Here is a 27208-nt window from a genome sequence, read left to right on the forward strand (position 1 = left end):
GTGTGTGTGTGTGTGTGTGTGTGTGTGTGTGTGTGTGTGTGTGTGTGTGTGTGTGTGTGTGTGTGTGTGTGTCTGGAGCTATTTCAGAGTATAAACATGTTAAGGGACATCACAGTCCCTACAACTTTTTATAAAGTTGGCAAAGACTCCTCTACAGACGGCATTCTAAGAGGTTTGCATGCCACAGGATGGTCTCAGGTCCTGGCTAAAGTAAAAAAAGAATACAAAAATCTATTTGTAATAAAACTCCCACTGGTAAGCTCTCTCAATTCCATCAGCCTTTATTAAGGGGCTACTGTGTGTAAGACACCAGTGGTAGGTGCTAGAAATAAAAAAAATCAAAAATGTCTTTTACTTTCTGTTCCAAACCTAAACTATGGTCATTATTTGTTAAGACCTGCAAATTGAACCTCCTTCCCTTGCAAATGAAACCTTTCTGGAGCCTCTCCCCCCAAACCTGCCAGATAAAAAATGAGGAGCCTTGTAGATTGCTACACTAGATGACTGTTCAGCTGCTCTGGTGAAACAAGAAGATAAAAATTACAGTTCAAGCATTTTGGATTCAAGTATCCCTAGTAACCAAGCCACTAAATGTGTTAGGCTTCGGGCTACATTTTTCTCCATTTCCTTCTCTTTCTAAGAACAATGAATCTGAGGTGAGAAATGATGCCAAGCATCCCTATAGGACCTGCCTCCCTCTAAACGTGTCAATTAAAATGAAGCACACTCAGCTTATGGAGGGAGAGGGAAAAAAGAGAAGGCTGCAGAAGTTTAGCAAAGTTTTATTATTCTTTAAGCAATTTTCTTTTCCAACATGAGAAGGACTAGTGAAATGAAGGAAAAAAATTGAGAAATGTATTCAGCACCTATGTGGAAAGACAAAGCAAAGAAGGGCTCCTGTGAAGCAAAGAGAAAAGAGCATTCACTGAAGGTTCCCTCCAAAGCCAGAGCTTTCTGGCAGATAACCTATTTCTGCTGCCTGGACTCACTGACCACGAGATATTGATCAGAAAGAAATGCTTACTCTATGAAAGTTCAAATTCAACCTCTCATTTTGTACATGAGGAAATAGAGGCCCAGACAGTGGAAGGGATTTGACCAAAGCGGTCAGGTTTCACCAATTACTTTACCAGGTAACAGACATATCTGTGTCATGCAACAACACTGGCCGGTGCAGTCTGCACTACTAGTAAACTCCAAAAGCACCAAATCTCACTACATCAAATATAATACAAGACACCCACCAGCACCCCGCCAGACTGTGATTTCCTTCTTTTTCCTACAAGCTAAACATTGCAAGGTATATAGTATATCTGTAATGGTTAAATCTATCTTGAAAGAGATAAAACCACCTTGGAAAAGAGCTGCTAATAAAGGTAAGCTTCTAGAAATTTATACTAAGTTCTTTCTGGAAAACAGGTCTTTGTGGTTTCACAAAAGAAAAGGAAACTGTCTCAGGAGCTGCTACTATTAAGACATCTCAAAAGCTGGTAAGCTTTACCTTGTCAAATGCATAAACTACCTATCTTATTGTCAATACTCTGGAGAAAATGGAAAATTTTACTTTACTCTTAATTCAGTGAACACACCCAAGTACAACATGACCCATCAACTACATATCTGGAATCCACAGGCAAAAAAAAAAAAAATCAAAGACTCAGAAAGCAAAGGGGCTATTCATGGTAACAAAAAAAAACCCGATTCATTCCGTTCAAGTCCTCACCACGACTCACTAAGAGGATGGAGCTTAAAATCCCAGTTGGGAATTTAGAATCCCTTCATTTTAGAAATGAGGATACAACGCCTGGTGCAGTAAGATGACTTAGCCAAACCCATAAGAAATAAATAAGTAATGCCCAGGGCAGCTAGGTGGCACAGTGGATAGAGCACTTGGTCCTGGAGTCAGAAAGACCCGAGTTCAAATCCAGCCTCAGATACTTCCTAGCAGCATGATTCTGGGCAAGTCACTTAAACCCCATTCTCTCTTCCCCATCCAAAAAAAACAAGCAACACCTATATTAAATCTAGACATTGTTGGCCTCCAAATTCTTTTTCACTGCACCATCCCCACTGGGTCTCGCAGTGAACTGGGCAAAGAACCCCCCAAGTTTGGTAAGGTTTGTCACATAAGAATTAGCCACCAAGGGGCGGCCAGATAGCACAGCAAGTAAGAGCACCGGCTCCAGTGTCGGGATGACCTGGAGATCAAATCTGGGCTCAGATACTTAGTACCACACCCAGAAATAACTGGCCGTGTAACCTTGAGCAAGTTACTTAACCCCAATTGCTTTAAAAAATAAAAAAATAAAAAAAAAAGAATTAGCCACCAAACAAATGTTTAGATCACAGTTAACTCATGAATGTAAAGTGACTAAGGCATATAAGAAGGACCATGACTTCTTGTGTTAAGTGAGTACCAAAGCTAATGAAACCATAGGTCCTTGAAAAATAAGTTTGTGTTTTCATTCATGCTTTGCAGTTCTCAAAAGATTTTCTTGATAAGCTATAAAGCTAGGTAAGCAGTAAAGCTGAGGGTCAAAAATACTGAGTGAACTGCCCTGGAAGACAGTGACAAAGATGTCACCCAATGCACCTCAGGACAATAACCACTGTAACTAATCAGAATTCCAGAATTCTCTAAGTGGCCTAAATGTATTAAATATATAAATCCTGGCACAATAAACACTACAAATGCTACTTTCTGCAGTTGGGTCCAAAAAGAATCAGTGTTCTTGTAGGGTCAGAGAATTACAACTTCTTTAGACATGGTGAAGATCTAAGAATGAAAATACTTATGGGGAAAAAAAAAAGAAAGGTAAGGAACAAATGACAATCAAAATCACATGAAAGAAAAGTCTACAAACACTAAGAGCCACAAGACACAGGTACTGAACACAAAACAAAAGTTAATAAAAAGCAGCTTAAATACTGAGCAATTAAAAAAAGCAACATGCAATAAAGAAAGAAGTTTTAAAAAGGAAAAAGAAAATTTCCTAATGTATAGCTTTTGCGTTTGGGAAGACATAATAAATTAATTGTAACTTCTGGTGATCCTGTCCGTAAACTACCCACCCCAGAAAGCTGAAAACAGTTGAATAAAGACTATAAATATCTCTGCTAGATAAGACACATGGTATGGTATTATCCAAAGTGAATTCCACACTCACTTAATTTTAATGTAATGATGTTGGTTTTTTTCCCTTAGATTTCATCCATATCATGACCCAAGTCCTCCTTGGAGGCCCAGCTCTCTGAGGTAGAAATGATGCTCACCTCTCCCCAGCTACACCAGGAGAACAAGGATTGTTCTTTGGTGGTTTTTCAGGTATGTTCTCTACCTTTCTTTTTTTTTCTCAGGCTGTAGGAAAGCCAACGTTAGCCAGCCACCTTCAAGCACTCTGGCCATCAGAACATTCCATGCTGTGGCGAACCTCCACTCGACCAAGCACAGCCCACTGCCACTTGAGGAGCAGTAAAGGAAAACATCCTTTGTATGGAGAGAAAGAAGGGGGGGGTGGGGGGGGCAGGCCACCAGTCTGAAGGTTCACTCCCTTAACTAGGCCTGCAGAGCTGACAAGGGGCCAGTCAGCCTTAGAGTCAAGACGTTTAGAGGGCCCCTCAACAGCCCATCTCACTTTGGGGAGCATTTTTCAATCTAAATCCACTACCTCTTTCCAACTTTCTCTTGTTCCTAGTTCTACCTTCTAAAGTCAAATAGAACAAGCCTAGCCATTCTTCACTGTGACAGCTTTTCAGACCTTGGATAGTCACCCAATCATGTCCCACCTGAGGCTTCATCTCTACAGGTTCAGTATCTCCAAGAGCTTCTTCAGATCTTTATATGCCCTGATGATAAATTGAAGTCCTTGAGGTAGAGTACAAACCCTACCAAGGGTCTATCATGGTGCCCTTTCTGAGTAGGAAGGGAAGAAAACAACACAGCCACCTGCAATTTTGGCCAAGAGAGCCTCTAATGGGTTATAAATAACTAATTTAGCATATAAAATCACCACAAAACTCCCAGAAGAAAAATTACAGTTTAACCTTCATATTGCCAGAGACTCCACTAATTACTAACATTCCAGTTTATATCTACACAAAATGCTCGTTTTTTTATATTGCTGAAAGAATACACATTTTAAACACCTATCATCATCTCATAAGTAGCAAAATTAATCAGAAAACAAAACAAATGCTTGACTACAGATTTCAAAAAAAAAAAACATCATTCACTAGAAATTAATTTTTAAAGTTTCTTTTTAAAGGAAATTATTTTTATTGTAGATTGCTCCCAAAGAAATAGCCTCATTTGGTCATCCATTAACTCAAAGAGCACATTTCAAAATACAGAAACACAAATGAGTTTTATGTGGATGGAACCTAAGCCACATCATCAAAACCATGGTCCCCAGCATTCCACACTGCCTTCCGCTTTCCTGATACAGAAACTATTCAAGCCAATCTTCCCAATTTCCAAAATGTTTAGTTTACTATGATAAGCTTCCATTCTCCTTAACAAGTTCCAAGGTAATAAGATTTCAGTGTCCCTACTCATAATTAATATTGTGTTTGAGAGCAATCAAACAGATGTATAGACAGGAGACAAAGTCAAAGAACTCTAGCTAAATTTTTAACAATATGACCTTGAGGAAGTCACAGCTTTCCAGGCCTCACCCTGACTGTTCATCTGAATGAGTGGTACTCGGTTTTTCTGCCCTTTCCTTAATAGTCACTTTTTATTAAGAACCAAAAGAAACTGACTTTGTGACTGCCAATGGCACATTAATTGTACAAAACTAAGGAACTGGGTCTTCAGTTTGCTAGAGTAAATAAAATTAATCATTTCTCAACTATTTCCCAAAAGGACCAGCTGTTGGTCTTTGCTAGGTGGATTAGCAATATAAATACAATGATTAACTTCAGTAAAGGCTTTTGCAACTGACCCTAAGTCAGAGCAAAGAATTACTACATACTTCTTTTTCCCATAACCCTTCCTACCAATGAACAATCCCCTTCCTGAGTAGTACTATGAAATAGGTCTTCATAGCTACACCTCAGAGGAAAATGGAATTTTCACAATGTTCCCTCAGCTCAAACCTTTAAGTGAAAGTCTATAAGCTGCATACAGCTTTCCTGGTGTCCAACTTTTCAAATGTCTTGGTCCACAAGAGCTCTATAGGTACCTGACTTAGGTAGCTCTGACAAATTTATTTTATTGCCACCATCTGTTGCTGAGGAGGAACCTTCCAGTTCATCCAGTCCCACTCTCAATTCAATAGATAAATGCTTTCTTTCAAAGGAGATAATATTTGCAAAACACTTAGCTCAGTGTACATAGTAGGCAAGTCCCACTTTACAACCCACCTAATAAAGCGTGGCCCAGTCGATCTCTGCTGAGGAACTCCCTATTCAGAGGTTTATGTCCCTGTGCGATAAGCTCTTCAGTGGAGCCAAGAAACCAAGCAAACCCCAACCCAGAACTTTCTGAGTAACTATCTGGTACATCAAACCAAACTAATAATAATAACGGCTTTGTAGAATTCTCCCACCCTACTGGACCTTTTAAAAAAGAAAATGCTATACCTCTGGTGAATGTCGTGTGCAGGATAAAGCCAACATGAAAAGCCACAGGAAGCAATACAACATAACTCTGGCTGGGTTATTAGTACAGCAGGGCCAATTAATTTTTTCCACGTAAAAAAAAGATTCCTTTGGGACCCAGACATCGAGTTCACAAATTCTAACCCATTATGACTGTATAATCCACATTCTCTGGTTCCACTCTGCTCAGAGACAGGGCAATATTTGTCACATAATCAAAAATTCTTTATGAGAGCTATTATTAACTGATGATACAGATAGAGACAGGATCTATTATTTCACTGATATAAGGAACTCCCAAGAGTAGAAACTCCCTCTACCAATGCTGATCTGTACATTCTCTATTATTTAAAAGTCAGTGCCAAGTTGTGTAGGGTTATTGAGATATCAAGTGACTTGCCAGGCCCACAACCAGTATGTGTCAAAGGCACAAGATGAACCCAGGTCTTGATTCTGAGGTCAATTCTCCATTTTATACTATACTTACAACCCATTCCATCTGTCTATATGTAGATTGGTTTTCATTAAGCTTCAAGAATGCCTATTTTCTAATATCAATTTAGGTTTCCAATTTTGGTAACCCTGAAGCTCTGTAGAGAGTCTGAATCCGTATAACCAACTAAATCAGAGCTGCCTAAAATGGTCATTTTTACCATAGCTTTAGGACAAAAACTGCTATCTTTAATTTAAAAAAAAATCAGAAAAGCCAGAGATTCCCCTCATTTATTAATATTTCTTTAATATTATAGAAAAATATGGCATCATAAAGTCTTTTAAAATGTCTGAAATGACCTGAACATAAAGAAAAGAATTGGGGCGGCCAGGTAGCACAGCAAGTAAGAGCACCAGCTCCAGTGTTAAGAAGACCTGGAGATCGAATCCCGGGCTCAGACACTTAGCACCCACCCAGAAACACCTGGCCGTGTAACCTTGAGCAAGTTACTTAACCCTGATTGCTTTTAAAAAATTAAAAAAAAAAAAAGAATTAACAAAAAATAATTCTAAGTTAATGAATCCTAGACACTTGGATTTAACTGAATTTAATTCCATCGTCAACCAAGTAAAAACTTAAGCTTCATGAACAACGTGCTAGCTAAAACGAAGCAAAACTTTGCAAAGCCAAGTAAAACTGCACAAATCCTAAGATTATTTAATAACAGTAATAGCACAGGCAGATAATAAGCATAGGCATGGTGGAGGCAAAATTCCAAGAGGAATAAATCACAAATCTTTTTAAGTGTTGAAGGATGTTAATTATGAAGTAGCCATAGAATTTGATAAATTAAACTTCTGAAAAAGAAGTGAAATAACACTGATATAAGGAAATTCAGGCAGACATTATCATGATGTAGTAGGGATTCCCGTTCAGGGACCACCTAAACTATTTCACAATTACAGGACAGGACAAATATGCTGATGATTATGAGGTTCACAATTTAAATGGTTAGAGCTAATTAAGAACTCAAGCAAGTAGTCAGGGTGGACTATAAGTTTTTAGAAAAAAAAATGGCAAATGCTATTCAATGAAAGTCCTAAGAGAAGGCAAGAAACTCTTATAATTAACTTCCAGTACAGTAACATGTTTTCAAGTGTGATCTCATGCTTCAAAAGGAAAGTTCCAAAGATTCTAACCAGGATGGGGCAGCTAGGTGGCATAGTGAATAGAGCACTGGCCCTGGAGTCAGGAGGACCTGAGTTCAAATACGCCCTCAGATACTTGACATACTTACTAGCCTTGAAACTTTGGGCAAGTCACTTAACCCCAATTGCCCTCCAAAAAGCAAAAAAAGAAGAAAGAAGACTCTAACTGACCCAGTCCTTGGAGCTGATTCAATGCTGAAATGTCTTTCGTTGGTCAGCTCCCATCCTACAGCTACTCTGTAGTTAAGGGTTAACTGTTCTGATGATAATTTAAAAATGTATAATTCTAGGCTCTAGGCAGAGCCAAAAGTACATTCAAGCACAGACCTAGACCTGGTTGAGCTTTCCTTTCAATACAGCCAAAACCTGTCATGTTTCTGAGGCTGAAGGGCTGTTTGAAATACATCATGTTGTACAATGCATTTCTACTGGGAAAGTAGAAAATGCCCAAATATAACCACTCAATTTTTCTAAAAATTTCATCCTTTAAATGAAAAGAAATTCTTACTATAAATAGCACAAGAGTCAGAATAATTCTCCTAAGTCCATTATAAGAAAGTTAAATAATAACACTACTATGTGACAGAGGCAAACTTACACTCCCAACAAAGAGGCCTGGCTATCATGAAGGATAGAAGGATAACAGGAGGCCCTCAGGAGGTGATGATGCAGCTTTCTTTAACAGATCTCACCTGCCCAAATGCTGGGGGGGGGATCCTTGTTCAGCTATAGGCTGGACAAAACAAATGGCCTCTGAGGTCACCATAGTACGAAAAGATTTAAAACATATTTTATATTCCATATTTAGGTTGGGACCTACTAGCCTCAGGTTAAAGATTAAGACTCTAAAGTTCAAAAAGGTCAACTGACTTGCCCATGATGTACAGTTAATTAAGTGTCAGAGGTGAGATTCACACCCAGGCCTCATCTGAGGACACACTTTCCACTGAACCACACTAACCTCACTCACATGTTGATTCAATTCTGTAAATGCCTGCTGCTACACAGTAAAAGCACTGTGCCACACACTAAAAAATTATTACTGAGATCAAATATTTGAAAATACTTTTATTTTACCAACTCTTAAAAGACACTCTAAAAAATACCAAAAAATTTTATCCCCAAAATAACTTTGGTTCTTCCACTTCATGAATTTTTTTAAATGCTTCAATACATTACTTAAATGCTCTTAACTTCCTTTACAAAGGATTTTTCTGACAAATGTTTCTTCACAAAGCCAAACAGATGGCCTCTACTGAACGAGCTCTCACAAGACAGAAGATGTGCTGAAAAGTACTAGCCTCAGTTAGACCTTTTTTTGTTAAAATATTCTCGTTCCTGCTGAGCCATGTGACCAGGCAGGTCACCTAACCTCTCAGCCTCAGTCTCCCCTTTTTTGAGATTCATTGAGTTATAGAGTCCAAATGATATATTTTCAAGTGTTTGGTAAAGTAGAAAACACCATACAAAGATAAGGTGTGTACCCTTGCCTCTGTACAACTATTCTTTTTAGAAACAATGGGGGCATAGTTCTACATAAACATCATCATAATAACCGATAAAGCACAATCTTATTTGAGGCTTGAAAGGAGCCCAGAAGAGTAGAAAAAACATGAACTGGAGATCGAAGACCTAGCATAAAATTCTAGGCCTATTACTTAATACTCTCTGTGATCCTGGATAAGTCAATTTCCCTCTCTGGGCCCTAGTTTTCTCATTGTAAAAAGAAAGCTTCAACAGGAAGGATGATCTCTTAAGATATATTCCAGCTCTAAGGCATGCTGATACACATACACCACCAACAATCACCCACAATAATGAAAGAAAAACATCTCAAAAGATTAGTCAACAGAAAGCAAATCCCTTTAGCATGTCACCAGCACTGTACCGTATACATGGCAATAAAGGAGGAGCTTTGCTCAAGTCCAGTTTACAAAGATGCTAAATAAAATCCAACCTTTGTCCAGTTCTTAGTAACCATTTACCACAGTAGAACACAAAGCTCTTTCCAGTTCAAGGCATCAACAGGTTGCACAAGGTCTGGTTCCCATTTTCATAATCATGTGCTTCCCCCTAAGGGAACCTGAAACCTGGTACATGAAGATTCAAGCTGAAACTTCAAATCGGTTTTCTGATATCAACTATTTAATTGAATTCTTCTCCATACCTCCTGATTTCGGTGTCACTTTCTTGCACATCAGTCTAACTGGCTGAGTCATTCTCCGTTAAGCCAAACAAACCACCACCCATTCTTGGCTTCAGGGCCACAGGAAGAGAACATCACAGCAACTTCCCCAGGTGAGAGCAAGCCACCTACTCTCAAAACTAAGAATCTACTTTACACAATGACACCACATCTTGGGCACAATTTTGCTCATTTTCATAAATGTTCTGGTTGTAACTACCAGTCTTTGTTGAGAAGTCTTGAGGTCACTTTTCTGGAAAATGATAACAGAAAAAGCAATAACTATGTGATTTGTTTTGAAAAATAATTTACCAAACCTACTCAGAAATCTTTTTGAAAAAGGGTCTCTACTTGTTTTGGTAACTTTAATTCAACCAATCCAATTATGCCACTTAGTCCAACACATTCAAGGTGAGCTCATAAATGCCTGCAAATAAAATATACATAGGTGTGGCTCTTAGAAAAAAAAACAAGCATTTTCTGAATTACTGCCAGAAATCTCTGGAAATGTTGTGAAAAGTTACTTTGGGGGAACATTCAATTGTCATTGGCTAGACTGAATGAAAAACTCTTCATAAGATAAATCTAACTTTTACCAAGTGGTTCAAGCCCAAAAGGACTAAGAAGAGCTCTCAATAAAGTGTTTCCCAGTAAATCAAAAAGATGTTCAGGGACTTTTAGAATAAAAAAAAAAAACCCAAGATCCAGAAGGTAAAAGTGAACATATGGTTCTGACCAAGATTGAAAGAAACTTCTATTTTTATCTACCACAAAGGAAGAAAAAAACAAATTCCTGCTCCCAGAATGAAACATAAATATAGTAACAAACTTGTATTTTCAGGATATGTAAGTAATGCTAATAATTGCAAAGTCGATAATTTGGGCCATTTATATTCTCAGAAGCCACGGGGTAGCACAGTGGCTAGAGCAGGAGGCCTGGAGTCAAGAAGACCCACATTCAAATCCTGCCTCAGATATTTACTAGCTGTGACTTTGGGCAAATCACTTACCTTTGTCTGCCTTGGTTTCCTTATCCGTAAAATGGGGATAATAATAGCATTATCTTAGTACAGCACCTGCTAAGTAGTAGGTACTATATAAATGCTAATTCCCTTATTTCCTGCTTCACCTCATGCTTTGTCAGTAATCAGCTATTTTTTTTCCTGGTTGAGAAAAAAAATCTCTGAGAACACAAGTTCAATTTTTTACATTTGTACAGTCTATTTTCTCAGCAGGGCACACAGAACTTTAATGGGATGGTTCTGGACACCTCAAATGGGAGGAGAACTGAGAAGGTCATGGTCAATCAACACAGGACTTGGCCAATCCAGGCTCTTGCCAGCCTGAGCTCCCTCTCCCCAACTCCCTGGAGACACTATACACCCAGGCCAGCTTCCCTTTACAGCTAGGGTACAAGCTAAAGCAACCAACAAACTGACAGCCAAATGCCATGGTACAAAGAGGGAAACTGAGGCCCAGAGAGAAACAAGTGGAGCTGAGTGGGACATCAGGGGTCATCAAGTCCATGTCCTTCTTTTTACAGATGAGAAAAGTGAGGCCAAGAAGGTAAATGACTTGCCCAAAGTCATACAGCTAGTAAATGTCTTATGGCAAGATTTGAACCCAAATGTTCCTGATGCCATGCCTAGCACTGTGACCAATGGTGTTATTAGAGCCCAGGTCACTTAATTCCTTGTTCAGCACTCTTTTTCTCAGACTGCGAATAGTTTTTACCTTTGGAAAATCATTTCGTCTTTAGCATGAACTATTAGATTATTATACATTCTACAACATGCACTTGCTGCTTACTGGCAACATGACTGAGATTCTCAGTCCAACTTTATTTCTGATATAAACACACATCTATCTGAGTATAGGAAATGTCTCAGTCAGTCCTCTATCCTGTTGCTACTGTACTCATGGAGAAGAGTATCATTCTAAAAATGTCTCTTTTAAGTTCATTTTAATTTGTACCTTATTAAAAATTTATCCCAGGGCAGATAGGTGGCACAGTGAATGGAGCACTGGCCCTGGAGTCAGAAGGACCTGAGTTCAAATCAACCCTCAGACACTTAATACTTACTAGCCATATGAGCTTGGGCAAGTTACTTAAGCCCAATTGCCCGGCCTTCCCCCCTCCCAAAAAAGAAAAATTTATCCCAACAGCAAATATTTATGTGAAATGAACATCATCCATGTCCATCAGAGAAAAAGTATAAATTCTAAGAGATGCCTCCCACTGTTTAACTTTAAAGCATCCCAATCATTCAACATATAAGCACTCCAACATAATTCAGCATTTCAAGAAACCTTTTCAAAGGCTCATTAGATTAAAAAGAACTACAATTCCAACCTTACAAAATGACTCAATGACCCCAAAAATTATGTCTTTGCTATCACATCATGTGTGATCCAAAAGTGTAAAGCCCAAATTCTCTTTTGGGTGCCTACCTTTCAGAAAAAGGGAAGGGAGGGAGTAACAGAGGATTTATTAAAAGCCTACTGTGTTCCAGGCACTGTTAAGGTAGTAAGACTTTTATAGTTATCTCATTTAAACCTCACAAAAGTCTTGAGAGATAGGTACTCTTTATGATCCCCATCTTAAAGTCAAGTAAAGTAAGGCAGAAAGAAAGAGTTTAAGTGATTTGCTCAAGGTTCATTTATTAGCTGGTAAGTGTTTCTGAGGCAGGATCTGAACTCAGGTCTTCCTGGTTTTAGGCTCTATTCACTGTGCCACTGCCAATGATTCACTTTGTGGGCAAACAATGTAACAACATGTCTGAAAGATTTAGGGAAAAACACTGTAACATCAGGTGGAAAATTAGGGTGTTTATGGGGAAAACAGAGCTAAACACATGCTGCTCTATCTAACTTTTGCCTTAAAAATCATACTCAAAGAGAAATGTTATGAAGGGTATCATTGTTTGTATCTGAAATGAGTTCTGTGATTCAAGCAGTATTTACCTACATCATAGAAGTAAATTCCAATTTGTTATGGGTGTATTTTAACATGCTGCAGAATGGTGGAAAGAATGCTGCTAGTAGGAAGGCCAGGGTTCATCCATTCCTGACATTGACCTTGGGGGCCACATCCCATTCTTTTGACCCACCCGTCTGCCTGGTAATAATCATCCTTGCTTTCTTCACAACACAGTGAGACAGGTAGCATTTGTAAACATTACATTGGTAAATGTAATGTGTTACATTAACAGCAGCTACTGTCATTATTTGAAAGCAACAACTTCAAAAGTTAGGAATCCAAGCAATACAAGATCATGTATAGAAAGCCACCCAAACTCAACCTTGGAAAAGCAGCAGCAGGCATGATAAGAAATCCTGGTCTGGAGCAAACTGTAGAAAACCTGCAGAGCCATGAAAGACAGAACTCTGGCCTCACCAATCAGTTCAAATTGCTGAGAGGATGCCCTGGAGTTCCTAGTCACAACTTTTGCAAGTTATGTAATCCTCTGAACTTGAGCTTCCTCATCTATAAAATGGGGATATATCTTCTCTGCCTACCTCCACAACTTGGGGCAGTTCCCAAGTAGAATCTAGGCAACAGCCTTTTCAAGCTGAGGGCCAAAATGAAACAGCTTCAATAATTAACATCACCTGGCTCTTCTCTGGCTTTAAAGAACACTAAACCATTAGCCAAAACTCCTAATTACACACATATCTTGGGATTTTTTTCAGGTAGTCCAACCCTATCTATGCCAGTGATAAAATTAGTCAATTATGTAGATGTTGGCAATCTCTTCTCAAACTTCGTAAAAATAAACTTTTATTCCTTAGATTTTAAATGAAAGGGATATATTACTGTTACTAAATTACTATTAGAACATTAATTACTATTAGAACAAATAGCATTATGTACTGGTTTCCAATTTAAATAAAGGCAATCACATAAACAAAAAGTGGGAGACCAAAGGGACAAAGGAAAGAGTGCTCAATTTGTAGTCAAAAAAAAAAAAAAACAACCCTTGGTTCAAAACCCAGTCCAGCCACATGCTACCTATGATACTCTGAATAAGTCACTTAAATGTCTCTGCACCTTAAGAGTCTGCCCATCTGTAAACCTCCAGACCTGGAGGGCTGATCTTTGGGGTTCCTAACAGCACTAGATCTAGGATCCTACAAAAACGTCTGAAAGATTTAAAGCTGGAAAAACCTTAGAGATGAGCTAGAATTCATTCTCACCCACACTACAAAAGAGGAAAACTAAGGCCTGAAGAAGAAACTGAAGCCTAAATGACTGGCCCAAGGTTAGCAGTAGCAAAGAGCTGAGATTCAAACCCAGAACTTGACTTCTAGTGTTAATCTTTTGTGAATATAGAAAAATTAGTGATGTCAATGTTAATATAGAAATGTAAAATTAATATAGGAAAAAAAAACCCAGTCATCTCTAAACATAGTAATTTTCATTTTGTCTCCATTTAAACTTGAGTTCCTCTAAGACAGGAACTGTTTATGCCCTCCTTTCCATCCCCAGTGCTTAGCACAAGTGCTTAGCACAAAGTAAATGTTTAATAAGCATTTCTCATTAGTAACAATATTGATTAGATATCAATATCATAGAACTGTATTACACCAAAATACCGCATGGCATGATGAGAAAATTTGTTTCATTTGTCTGTATTACCAAATGATCTATTCCAACACCTAACCTGAGCAGGAAATGAAAAATATCAAACACTTCAAGGTTATTTCTCTTTGTTAAACATTCCATTCTTCAGCATGGTGCCCAATTCTTAATTGAAACACTAATCAATGGAAGCCCATTCATATACCATCTTCCTGAAAACATCCACATGACATGATATATCAACATTATGTCTAATTTATAGATGAGGAAAGAGTCATACTTAGAGGCAGATGATATGACTCCCCCAGGTCTCCACGCTCAGCATAGTGCCTGCACGAATGTAGAATGCACTTAATTTTTAAGTCTACTTTTTTTTCCTACTACAACAATTTACTTCTCCAGGAAAAAGCCAAACAAACAGGTTTGGGGTCTCAATGATTCAACAACATAGGCACTCTCCAAAACATCGTTCCCCAGTTTAGCCTTTTCTAGAAATCTTCAATTGGTCCAAAAGAATTCAGCCATTCCTGAGAAGATTATCATTAAATAAACCTTAGACATGCTGATTAAGATTCTATCATGCTTTCAAAAATGAAGCACCTAAATCCAAAATCTGAGGAGATTATCTAAAAGCTAGATAATAAAGACAATCACATTCCTTAGATTGTCTTGGCAGATGCTGACATTTTCAAACTGCTGATCATAAGTAGGAATGAAAAAAAAATCAGTATATTGGATTCTTAAAAAAAACTCATTAGTTCTGGGAACATCTCTCCTCTCCCCTCCCCCAAGCCCATTTCCCACGCACTGAAAGCCAGCTAGCTATCATACAAAAATAACATGGTTTCTAATAACAATGATTAAACATTCTAATTGTTTTCTACCAGTATGTATTTTTATTCAAAATGTGAACTAAAAGACAACAAAAGCAGATTCTTGGATAACCAGGGGAAAAGAATCACGGAAAAAAAAGTATGGAAGGTTGGCACTTGTACTGGGGTAAATGTTGCTATATTTAGTCTCCTTCCTCAGGCTTCTTTGCATCTGTTTCAATGGTGCTGGATGATATTTATTTCGAACCATCGCAGACTGCATTTCTGGGTTCCCATTTTAATGAAGAACAGCACAAATGTTTAAAGTATTTCTAGAATGCAACATTAATAACTAAATACTGTTATTCGAATCTTAAGCAGAGGCCAAAAAGGGAAATATAACAAGGCCTGTAGGAACATGTGCTCCATTTGCCTGCATCAATTTTCCTGAAAGACCAAAAATCAGTAGGAAGGTGGAAATTTTAAAATCTAATCCTTTAGTAATTAATATTTTCTTTTTGAAAAAACAACTACCAAATTACCACGACACTCTACTAATTTCCCAAAAGAATAAGCAGGTTTACAGTATTAAAAACTTCCCAACAAAATGTCTAAAATCTCTTCAAAAACAGTACAAAGAAAGAGGAACAAAAAGAGTCCACAATATAAACTGGGATGGTGGGGCAGGAAGATGCCTTACACTCAAGTCAAACACTAGTCATTCTCCTTGGCGCTATGCCCAATGTTTTCCTCCCAATTTGAGAGAAGCATCTTTCACAGAAAAAGTAGCAACACATCTTAAACAATGTGCTGATTTTTTTAAAAAATGTATTCTTCTAGGCAGTTCTAGGACAAGCTCCATTTTATAAAGAATAACCTCTTCCCTCCCACACCCAAAACTTAAAAATGTGGCAAGATAAAATCAATCCTCAGGTAGAGTGTTTCTGTATATTCGACTTGAGAAAAAAGATTTTTCAGTCATAAATACAAGTAGAAATTATTCAGCTTATTAAAAATAAAATGGGAAATAATTTTAACTGATATGAAGTATAGATAAGAAATCTAATATTATATAGGGAGGAAGAAATCTTTATAAATACAACTTTTAACCAGCTCAACTGCTTTTTAACTATGGGCGGAATCATTGTGACGTTTTAGATTCCCAACCCCTCCCCACCCCAAAAAAAATGTTGGCTATCTTTGATTCTTTGGCTAGAGGCAAATCTTTAGAAAATCATTCCAGTCGGAGTAAGAGGAATTTAGTAATTCTGCTCGTTCACCCTCTTTGCTTATTCTCTATGGTATCTCCAGACTGGGGGATGGGTGGGAACCTTATTTAATTTGCTAAAGGAGATCAGGAAAATAGGAAAGCAATTTTAAGATACAGAAAGCTCTTAAAAATAAAAAGCTTTTGTCACCGCATAAATTCGGATAACTGCTTTTCATGTGTGCAGGGTCCTCCCCACCTTTCTGGTTCCTCCCACAGCCCCACGAGACTGCAAGGCAAGGGCTGTCTCCCGGGCCCCTTCCCCCACAAAGGAAGGGACGAGTTCTATTGTGCAAACACAGCACCTACCAGGAAGCCCGGGCCCCCAGGAGCTCCCTCACACACGTTCCCAATTTAATAAAGTCGGCGGACATTCACAGACCCTGGGCTACCAGGGCCCTCTTACAGCCCAGGGAGGACACGGATCCGACCGGACGCACTCGAGGCCACAGGCTTCTGGTGGCTCGTGCCCCTTTCTAAGGGTTTTTGGTTCTGTCTTAAGGAACTGCGAACAAATCCTGAAGGAGGGAGCCTCGCCCCGTCCGAACAGAAAGCCGTAAAGGGAAACAAAGGCAGCCCCCAGCCCCGCGCCTTGGAGGTCGCCCCCATGCGTGGGTCCTCTGAGAGGAGTGTCCACGAGCCACTAGTGAGCACCGGGGAAAAGGCAAAAATGCTTATTGACTTCCCCCACGTCGTCCCGCCAGCATGGGCTGCCGGGGAGCCCGGAGGAAGGAGCTTGGGGTCGGCCCGGCCCGGCCTTTCCCTGCGGGTCCGCAGGCGAACAGGGGGAGGGGGGGGCAGGGCAGCGGCCCCGCTTCCCACCCCTCCCCCTTCCCCCTCTGGCGGCTCTGAATGGCACCAGCGCGGCGGCTCCGCCGTTTCCCACGTAAACTGGGGCCAGCCGCCATTTTAGAGCCATTCAGAGCCGCCAGCTCGCCCGCTTCGGGCCGGCCCCGCCGCTCCGGCTCCCGGCCCGGCCTGGACGCCAAGGCCGCCTGGCCCAACCAGAGATCCGGCCGGCTACCCGCCAGCCGCCCGGCCCCACACGCCGGCCACGCCGAGGCGGCGGGGCACGTGCTGGCCACCAGCATTTCCCAGCCCCGGACGTCGGGGAGAGGACCACGAGGGGAGCCGGGCCGGACCAACACTGCCCTAAACTGAGGCTCAACTGTCGGGGCGAGGGGCGGAGGGAGCTGCGCTCCTCAGTCTCCTCCCAGGCCGCGGCCCCCCACCCCCAGTCAAGAGTAAGGTTAAAGTCAGGAGGAGGCCCCCACCCCTCCTCCCCGAGGCGGAGGCGCTCTGAATGGGCTCCCCCCGGCCCTTTTCACACGCGGGGGCGCGCCGGGGCGCGCTCCCAGGGCCAGCTCGCCCAGCCAGGAGGCAGCACTAGCCAGTAGTGATCAATGAGCCTCCATTTACAAGGCACTGCTCTACCCAGGCCATGCATTTCCTGATCCGAGCTGCTCATGTGCGAGCAACCGACAACGTTTTTCCCATGGTGACTCACTAATAAGGACGCTCACAATTTTCCTACTCACTAAACCTAAACAGTGGCAGAAGGGATTCTGAGAGAACGACACTCCAAAAGCGAGGGGAGGGGGAAGTGAATGGTCTTGGAAATCGGGACCAGCAAGATTACTTCCAGACAATATGAAAATATTTCGTACGTTGCTCCAGACTAAAATAGCTTGGCAATGCAAATCCATGACTTACGCTGGGCTCTCGATAGCCTATCAGTTACAGTACATGGCTCTCTCACAAAGAAAAGCGATGTTAAAATGCTACCCGACATACTAAACAGGCATTAAAAGCAAACGTTGTAAGCGTAACAAAACTCTTCGGAGAGCGGATCTCATCTCATTAGGGCCATACATTTCTTAACCACTGAAGGTGACTACGGTGACTACAAACACCACGGTTTTAAATATAAATATGCAGTCAACGATACCAACACAGCCTGCAGTATCAGAAATCCCAGAGCTTTCTTGTAGACTAACAGATCCTATTTGAAGTTGACTTCTTCAAAAACATTAAATTATTTCTACACTGCAACCATTTAGTTCCCACCAGTCTCCTTCCTTATTCGAAAGACTGGAGAAGACAGAAAATAGGGAAAGGGAAAGCAGCTCCAACTGTTATTTCCAGGCATCGAATTCCCCACGTTAAAATCCAGGTTTTCCATTTCCACTTAATATCTTCCACGTAAAGGATCCCAACCGTCTAGCAGCCTCTTCCATTAGATTACCAGTTCCAAGATTTCTCTCTGCACACCCTACCAAAATCTTCCTTTCCACGTTGTTTTCCTTTCGAACAAAAGGCCTTTTTGAAAGACAAGGATAATTTCCACAGAGTCCACGGGTCGAGCCTGGAGCAGGAGCAGCAGCAGGAGGGGCGGCAGCAGCAGGAGTTGCTATGCGACTCCAGAGTTTCCCATCCTGGAGTCCATGAGGATTGTTGCGGGGTAGGGAATGGGAAGGGAGGGGGGTGGAAAGAGGCGCAGTTCCCATCCCCGAGGGGCTGGGCACCCCCTGATTAGGTAAACCCTGCTGATGCGAAGGGCAAGGTTCTCCTTCCCCGGGCCGGCAGGTGAGTGCCCGGGGTTGCCGGGCCAGACTCCCCGTTCTTCCCTTACCCAAGAGGCCTAGCCCGGTGGGGCTGCAGATCTTGGGGGTCAGGTGGGGGCCGGCCCCGGGCCAGCATGGGGAGGCCGCCCGCAGCAACGGGCTCGGCGGTCCTCCCTCTCCAGGGGCCAGGGCCCCGGGGGCGGGGCGCCATTCGCCCGCTCGGCTTCCCGGGCCGGGCCGGGCCCCGGCCAGCGCCGGCTCCGAGTGGGGGGAGGCCCCGGCGGGCGGGCCCGGCGCAGGCGGACGGGCTCCCTCGCTCGCTCACTCACCGTTTGAAATGCTCGATGATCTTTTCCTCCCGCACGTTCTCCGGTAAGTTGCCCACCCAAAGGTGCCTGGTTTCCCGGACCATGCTGGGCAGCGGCCCGGGGGCGGCTCCGGCGGCGGCGGCTCCTCCGCCTCCCCCTCCTCCGCCACCTCCTCCTCCTCCTCCGCCGCCTCCTCCTCCTCCTCCTCCGCCGCCTCCTCGTCCTGCCCCCCCGGCTCCGTGCGGGACCCTCAGCCCCGGGAGGCGGGAGCGGGAGCCGGAGCGGGAGCCGGAGCCGGAGCGGGAGCTGCGACGGCGGCGGCAGCTGCGGCGGCGGCGGCGGCGGCTGCGGCGTCGGCAGCGGCGGCGGCGGCGGCGGCTCCTCCGGCTCCCCCCCGTGCAGACACCATTCCTCTCCCCCAGGTTCTGACTCTCCGGACTCCCAGCTCCGCTCTGGCTCCTCCACACACTCGTACCCGACCCTCGCGCTGCGGCGGCGCATGCGCACTGGCGGCTTCGGGGGGCGGGAGGGTGAGCAGGAGAGGGGGAGGGGGGAGGGGAGGGGGAGGGGGAGCGGGAGGAGGGGCGAAGCCCCACGCCGACGGCGTCGACGGCGGAGCTCGCCGCCTGCCTAAGTCCGGACGCTTCCCACCGGCGCACGCGCGCGCCAGCCCGCCCGCCCGCTCTTCTGCTCTGTGCGGCGGGTGCGCGCCCAGTGAAGCCTCGGCTCGGCTTGCTTTCTCGGCAGGTGCGCAGGCGCAAGGAGGCGGGAGGGAGGGGACTGAGACCAAAGCTGACCGCTCCCTCTCTGCGCAGACGCGCAAGTAGAGAGCCGGCTGAGGGTCCCTTTCTGCTCGGAGCCTAGGCCCTGAGACTGGGAGCCCTGGAGGTTGTGGAATCTTTTGTGACTGCTCCCTGGAAGCATGCGCTGCCCCTGACCACCTGTGGGCAAAGGAAAGGAATCTGTAGAAGGGCACCCTTCTGGGAGGGGAAGGAAGGACCTGCCCCCACCCCCAGGTCCAGCTTCCTCATCTGTGAAATGGGGACGAGAGCCACCAGCTCGAAGGAGAGGACGCGCGGAAAGCCCTGTCAAAGCCCGAGAGCGCTCTGCAAATGCCAGCTCTGATTATTCCAGCTGGCGGTGCTGCCACTTCCCACCCCTGCAGTCCCCTGACTTGTTGCCCACGACCCCTCCAAACTACCACAGTAGCTGCTATCTTAGAACCTGGGGCAGCTTCTTGTGCAAAAGCCAGTTCAATGGGTGATGCAGAACCATGACATGGGCTTGCCAGTAACCATGCCTAGGGGGAGAGGGTAGGAGGGAGACGAATCAGACCTCTCCAAGAGGAAGATTCTTTAAAAACTGTATTTAAAGGAAAGTTGGATAGTTCTAAGGCTGGTCCCCTCTTCCAAGTAATGCATAAGGCCCGAGCTTGAGCCAGACCCGGCTCAGCTAAGAGGCAAAGTCCTAAGGGAGCAATTTGCACACCATTAAGCCAGTAGCAGTCACTGCCACCGATAAGAGGGGAAGCTGGATGTGTATAGGAACAATGGGAATGGAAGGGCCTAGAAGAGAAGTTAGCTCAGAAAGAACTGAAAGGGGCTGGCTGTGCCAGAACTCCTTTAGAGCTAACACCTAGCTGTTAACTGGAAATACCAGGTAGTTCCCTGGAAAACAAACGTTTGGTTGTATTATTTTAATGAACATACATTTAATTCTCACGTACTGAAATCTTTATTTTTCATAATCGAAGAGAATATCAACATCCATAAGGAAAATTTTCCCATAACAAGACTTAGCACTTGTATTCTACAGTCATATGAGCCTTAAAACTCAACGTTTTTTTCACAAGCGTCTCGAGCTTCCAATGCAATTTCTACTTTAGTCTGTTTTAAGCACAAAATAATTTCTTAATGGTTGAGTTAAAGAGCAATAAAAGCATCAAACTACATTTCAGTTCCATTAATTTTTTTATTCACTGTATACTTCGATTAATAAACTATCTCCAGAAGTTAGATACACCGACCTAATCTCTGTCCACTATCTCTGAGGACATTCCAGGGCTTAGCAAGGCCTTTACACTTTACACACTTGCAAGCTATAGAAAACAGGTACACCACAGCAACAATTACAGTAACATGATAAGCTAGTTCACAGGCCAACCTTGCCAACTTGGTTAATTTTTTTCCATCAAATCGGGTTTGGGATTTTGACAAGTTACATATAAATTCTGCAAATTGTAGGTCTACTGATTTAAAACAGGCTTATTTTCTATGCTGAGTTTTCCAAGTGTGTGGTTTACATTTTCTATTTTAACAGCCATTTTCTCCTGCTTATTTTAGGGACTTCAATAAGAGGAAGGGACAGAAAAAGAAGGTCTAGGGTTGAAAACAGCCACAAAGAACCACAGCATTCATTCATAATATAATGGAAAGAAACATAAAACAGTGCCACCCTTAGGGGCCATTCTCATTGTCCTCAAGCAAACAAAAGTCCCACTGAATGAAATGTAAGTTTTTGCCAGTAAAAGAAATATGAAGATCTCTTCCTGAGTAATAAGGGAGAAAAGAGAAAACAGCCTGCCTTGAGATTTAGGATTTAGCACAAATACAAGTCACTTCTGTACCAGAACATTTCAATAAGTAGTCTGTAAGGCAGCAAACTATTACAGAAAGTTTAATGGACAAGAACAGAGGTGTCAAGGATGAGGTTCATGGGACTCATGGGGCCCAAAACAGATTAAATTGTAATTGGAAAATATGTAACAAAATAAACTAAAATAGAATAAAACATAGATAATATTTAGGCAACCCCCTCAGAGATCTTTATGTACAATTTGTGGCCCCTGTTTCTCTTTGATTTTGACACCACTGGTCTACAATATATGAGATGACAGGTGGGGAGACTGTCCTGCACTCTTCTGATGAAGCATAAGTTTCAATACAAGGAACCACAGGGCAAGGCACATTTGAAGAAATGATGCAAATTACTCATATAAAACCTGATAGGTTATAAATTATCTGTAGCCTCTTGGAAAGACCAATGCATGACGGTGGAGATCAAGATTTTGCTCAAGACACAAGGATTTTTTTTTTTAAGCAAGTGACATGAAAGTTGGCAAGGTTCAGAAAATAGTATCATGCAATTATGCAAACAAATAATATAGCTCTCTGAATTCTAGGAAAACCCAGGATGTGAAAAAAAATAGAAAAACCTAGTTTTCACCTTCCTACAATTAGAAGAGAGCACAATAATACAGTAGTGTTGACAATAATGATAACTTCTATTTTGTGTCCATCTATGGATCTAGAATAGAGATACAAAAAGAATGCCTGAAAAACTAATTGAGAGCTATTTACTTTCCTGAGGATACAAGAATAAGGGGAACATAGTGAAATTAAAAAGCATCATATTTATAATGAAGAAAAACCAGTACTCAGAATAGGCTAAAGGTCTTCTAGCAGAAATCCATTTCCCTGTGTAAAAGCACTCAAAAAAACTTGTTAAAACTTCATTTGAAAAAAAAAATTTAACTTCATTTGAAATTACAAATATTCTTAATTGTCCTTTTGACTATTCTTTTGTTTAGGTGTTAAAAGCCTAAACTGCCAGTTTGAAAATGAATGTAAGGTATCTAGAGGAATAAAGGTCTTGGGGGATATCAGGGCAATTGACAGCCAAGTAACCACCATAGGTCTAAAATCAATCAAAAGGAATCTGTTTAATGGCTTAAATTTAAAGTAAACAAAACTCCTTTTGAACCCTCAGTTACTCAAACAAACTGCTATCCACATCAGAAAATCCCCTTTTTAATAGACTCTAAAAATAGCTAAAGAAACAAAAATGTTCATTAAAAAAAATCAAATCTACACGTTTTTCAATTTAGGATTATTGAAATAATTCTCAGCTTATGTTATCAAAAGATATGAGTCTAAACAGATGTATTTTCATGTTACTTGACTGAGTAAAACAAATAGTGTACTGTTTCTGAGAACAAAAAGGTGCCCCTTTGACAGAATATTAAGCTGATTAGTCTAAATTAAGGAAATTTACTGGAAAGAAAATTTCCAACTAACATTAGGCTGGTATTAGATTAGAGAGACTTACAATTCAGGAGAAAACTGAGTATGTTTCTGAAAAAAAAAAAGTAAATGTTGCACAGGTTTATGGTAGCAAAGAACTGGAAACAAATTAGATGTCCATCTACTAGGGAAGGGCTAAATGAATTATGTTATATGAAAGTAATGGAATATAATTGCACTGTAAGAAATTATGTGTGATGAATTATAGAGAAGCTTGGAAAGACCTCTGTATGAACTGATGCACGCCAAGTAAGCAGAGCCAAGAAAATAATCTACACAATGACTACAACAAGGTAAATGGAAAGAACTACCACATATGGAAAAATCAAAAGCGAGTGTAACAAAATTATAAAGATGAAGCAAGACTCAAATGAAGAGATATGAAAAGGCACCTCCAACACACCCCTTCATGGCAGTGAGAAGTCTACATGTATAGCATATTGCACATTTTTCAGACTTTTCCCATGTTTCAATCAGTTGTGCTTATTTTTTTTCCTCTTTAAAAATACATATGGGATGGCTCCCTGGGAAAAGGAGGGACACGGGGATAAATAAGATGATATAAGAAGCAAAAGACTTCAAAAGAAGCTTATTAAAAAAAGATAATACTGCAGGAAGCATAGTGGGGTTTTCATATGTGAAAAGTATATTTTCTGGGTAATAAATATAATTTTTCATTAAACTTTGGGAAATAGTAGAGAACTATAACACCTTTAATCTCATTAAAAACAAATGCAATTAATTGAAATATAAGATAAAACCAAAGGATACACACACACACACACACATACATACACACACTTATATGTCTAAGTACTTTCATTATCAAAGTTCAGTTTAAATCAGTGTAGTGATGATTGAAATATGAAGCATGGAGTCAGGCCAGGTAACTGGGGACTGACCTTTTCTGTTGTGATAGCTTTCAAGACCTTAAAAAGCTTTAAAACTGTTCTATGCAGTGCACTTTGCAAAACCCCAAACCAAGTGTTTATTCCTATCTACTGGCAATTCATCAGGAGAAATTGGTCAAGTCTCTTCTCTTTCCTAAGTCTTGCAACCAGAACAGAATTCTTCCAAAGAATGAATATATATATATATATATATATGTATATATATATACACATACAAAAATTGATTATGTGCTTTTTGTTCATCTCTAACATCATATTCATCTTAAAGAATAAATAATTGATATCTTTAAAACAAAAAAGGTCAGGAAGCAGGATGTGTGATCTCTTTCATGTAAGATAAATGGACAGTGAAGTGTATTTCTTCATTTGAGCATTGTGCATGATTTAGGATGGTGACATTTAAAACAGCCATTTGCAAAAGGAAATTTCGAAAATACCTGTTTTTAATCAGCTCTTCTTTTCACACTGAATGGCTTTAGGATTCTGGGCATGCTCAGAGAGTTCACTCATGCATATGGAAACACAGTTGGTAAAAGCATCTGGGCATCCCACTCATGATTTGAATGCTATGTTAGCTACTCTGCAGGTACAATCAATACCTCAGTCTTCAAGCAAAGGTACAGAAAAGTGACCAGATATTTAATGAGTCCCTCCTCACTTCCACCTCTGAAAGTTTCATGGTTCAACTCAGTTATTTCCTTCCTAGTTGTTAGTACTCTCTCTCCTCAAATTATATTATCTGTTTTTATGTTTAACATCTACTGCCACCATCCAACACACTTTTAGTATTAAAAGTCCTAGAGGGCAAGAAGTATGTTCATTTTGTCTTTGTCACTTCAGAGATGTACCTAAGTACTAAGAGTTTGCAAATAAATTTGTAAGAGTTTGTAAATAAATTTGTTGAATTGAATACAAAAATTGCCCACTTCTGTATGGATACATTCATAAATGAACTTCTTTCCTGCTCTAACCTATTGAAATTAATCTTTTTCACAGTATATTTTTTTAAATCCCAAGCAAACATTTCTTCCTAAAGATGCCATCTAAATATGTTATGGATGTAATATTAGCAGCTAACATTTGCATAGCTTTTTAAGTTTTACAATGTTTTCTTTCCTCAACCCTGTGAGATGGATAGTCCATTTCATTGCCACTTTATAGATATGAAAACTAAGCCACAAAGAGGTTCAGTGATTTGCCCAGGATCACACAGCTGCTGTAGGTCAGAACCGAGAATCACACTTAGGACTCCAGATCAAACACCCCTTCCGTTGTGGGCAGTAGGACACTTACATCAAAAAAGCTCGCAACTGGTCAAAGCTCAAGGCACAAGAGTTCTCCCTATTTGTGTAAGAACACTTTGTAGCCATAAATCAATGGTAATTGTAAGCTCTTCCTTCTGCTACAATATCTTACATAAAGCAGCTTCATTTGAGAACAGCAAATAAACTCTTGTTATCAGAAGCTACAATGCTTAGGAAGATGTTTGCCTTCCTGCCATTTCCAAAGGACAAAAATGAGTTTCACTCATTAATTCAACAGAACAGTACTGATAACAGAAGGCTAAACCAGGTGGAATTATGCACAATAGTATAATATAAAGAAATCTGGGTTCAAATGCTGCTTCTGCCAATTATTACCTTTGTAACCTTAAGCAAATCTCTCAATTCCTCTAGGCTTCAGTTTCCTGATTTGCAAAAAGGTTCTAGGGATTATATTTCATCTAAAATTCCTCTTCCAGCTCTAAATCTCATCTGTCGTCCTTTGATCTATAAATAAATTGCTAAATCTTCCTCTAATACCTAGAATGATTTTTTTTTTCCATCAGATGGTCTATAGAGGCCCTGAAGCCATTTTGTAAACTAACTTAAACCATTTATCCTTCCAAGAATGCTGGAAAATTAAGTTGGAATTCCTTAAAAAAAAATAGGAGTAATCTGCTTTAAACTTTTAAGTGAATTCTTATGTTTCTAGCATTCTTCCAGGTCACTAAAATAACCTGTCCCTGACATTTCATAAAATACTGCCATTGTACCTGATATCCAGTATTAACGTCTACATTTAAAATCATTTGATGATTCTTTCAGCAATCATTTATCAGTTCAAATTCTTTCATCCTCTCAAGAACTGTCTGGAATATATTTGCCAAATTACACATGCACAAAATCTGAGAGCTTATTTGAAGAATTCACCTAAGAGAAGTACTAATCTCAAAATAGGAAGCATACTAGTACCAAAACTCAAACAATAATATTATGGCAGCAAAGATCCTCACCATAACATTGTATCATATTGAGGCCTGACCCCCATGGATTAAAGAGGCTGAAAGGAACTCTTAAAACTACTGCAAAAGTAAACAAAATATACTATTTGGTGACTACCTATGAATTCAGAAAAATGCACCCCACTGGATATGATGGAACCTCAACAGTATTCATTCTAAATAAAGCATACTGAGTAACCTGGCAAAGTCTTAGAGAGATTTAACTGACCCAGAAACCAAATGTCTAAAGCTCCTTTGTGAATTTTATGATCACAGGTTCAGCAAAAGATTCAAGATAAGAATATAAGCAGAAAACAGTTATGCTATAAACAGCATTCCCTCGAAAAGCAAGGATTTAAAGACTCAACATTTCAATTAAAAAACCATTTGATAAGTGAATACTATATGTTAAGCATTCTACTAGGCACTGGGAATACAGACATCCCTCCCTACCCCCCCAAAAAAAGGACAAATTCCATTAATAGTCCCCAGATTTTTGTTTTTGTTTTGTTTTTTTTGCATTAAGGCAATAAAATAAATTTTAAGTGATATTCAATCTTCAGGTTGTTATAGTATTACTAATTTTTGTACTAGTCTATTATTGGGAACTTGGAACCTTTCAAACTTGAAAGAAAATTACCACTCCTCTATTTAGAAACCAGGTAGAACAGTAAGCACTTTTGAATTAGACAATGACATGATTTTATGGCTAAGAAAAATTCAATTCCAAAATTTGTGGATAAAGTATTAAATACACACACGTGTAAAAAAGACACATTCACAAGGTCTAAGAACTACTTCAGAGTGTGGTTTTGAAAATACTTCAGGATTTTAAAACATTGAGACTACTTTAAGAGATTATCCACATTACACTTAAGGAATGCTGGATTACCGCCAAAATGATTTTCTTCCTAAAAAAAAAAAAAACCTCCAAACCTGTCGAGTTGCCTAGATTCCAGAATTTGTAAAAGAAGAGCTTTCTTCATCTATGT

The 27208-nt window shown here is 40.7% G+C and overlaps 1 protein-coding gene across 3 annotated transcripts in view; it reads right to left on the reverse strand.

Annotated features, from left to right (window-relative positions):
- Nucleotides 1-27208, reverse strand: part of SPEN (spen family transcriptional repressor) — a 113791-nt gene that overhangs the window by 58504 nt on the left and 28079 nt on the right. The window contains exon 1 of one of the 3 annotated variants that reach the window (XM_069078895.1): nucleotides 18982-19150. The exons of 1 other annotated variant lie outside the window; for it this stretch is intronic. In XM_069078895.1, the coding sequence (XP_068934996.1) occupies nucleotides 18982-19064 (83 nt within the window). In that variant the 5' untranslated portion in view covers nucleotides 19065-19150. Of the gene's footprint in view, nucleotides 1-18981; nucleotides 19151-27208 lie in introns of those variants that run through there. One more of the 3 variants, XM_069078897.1, reaches the window with a different exon arrangement.

Source organism: Petaurus breviceps, unplaced genomic scaffold (genome assembly GCF_028583685.1).
Source record: "Petaurus breviceps papuanus isolate PSGF00001 unplaced genomic scaffold, PetGlider_PUasm1.0 91041, whole genome shotgun sequence".
Lineage (NCBI taxonomy): Eukaryota > Metazoa > Chordata > Mammalia > Diprotodontia > Petauridae > Petaurus > Petaurus breviceps.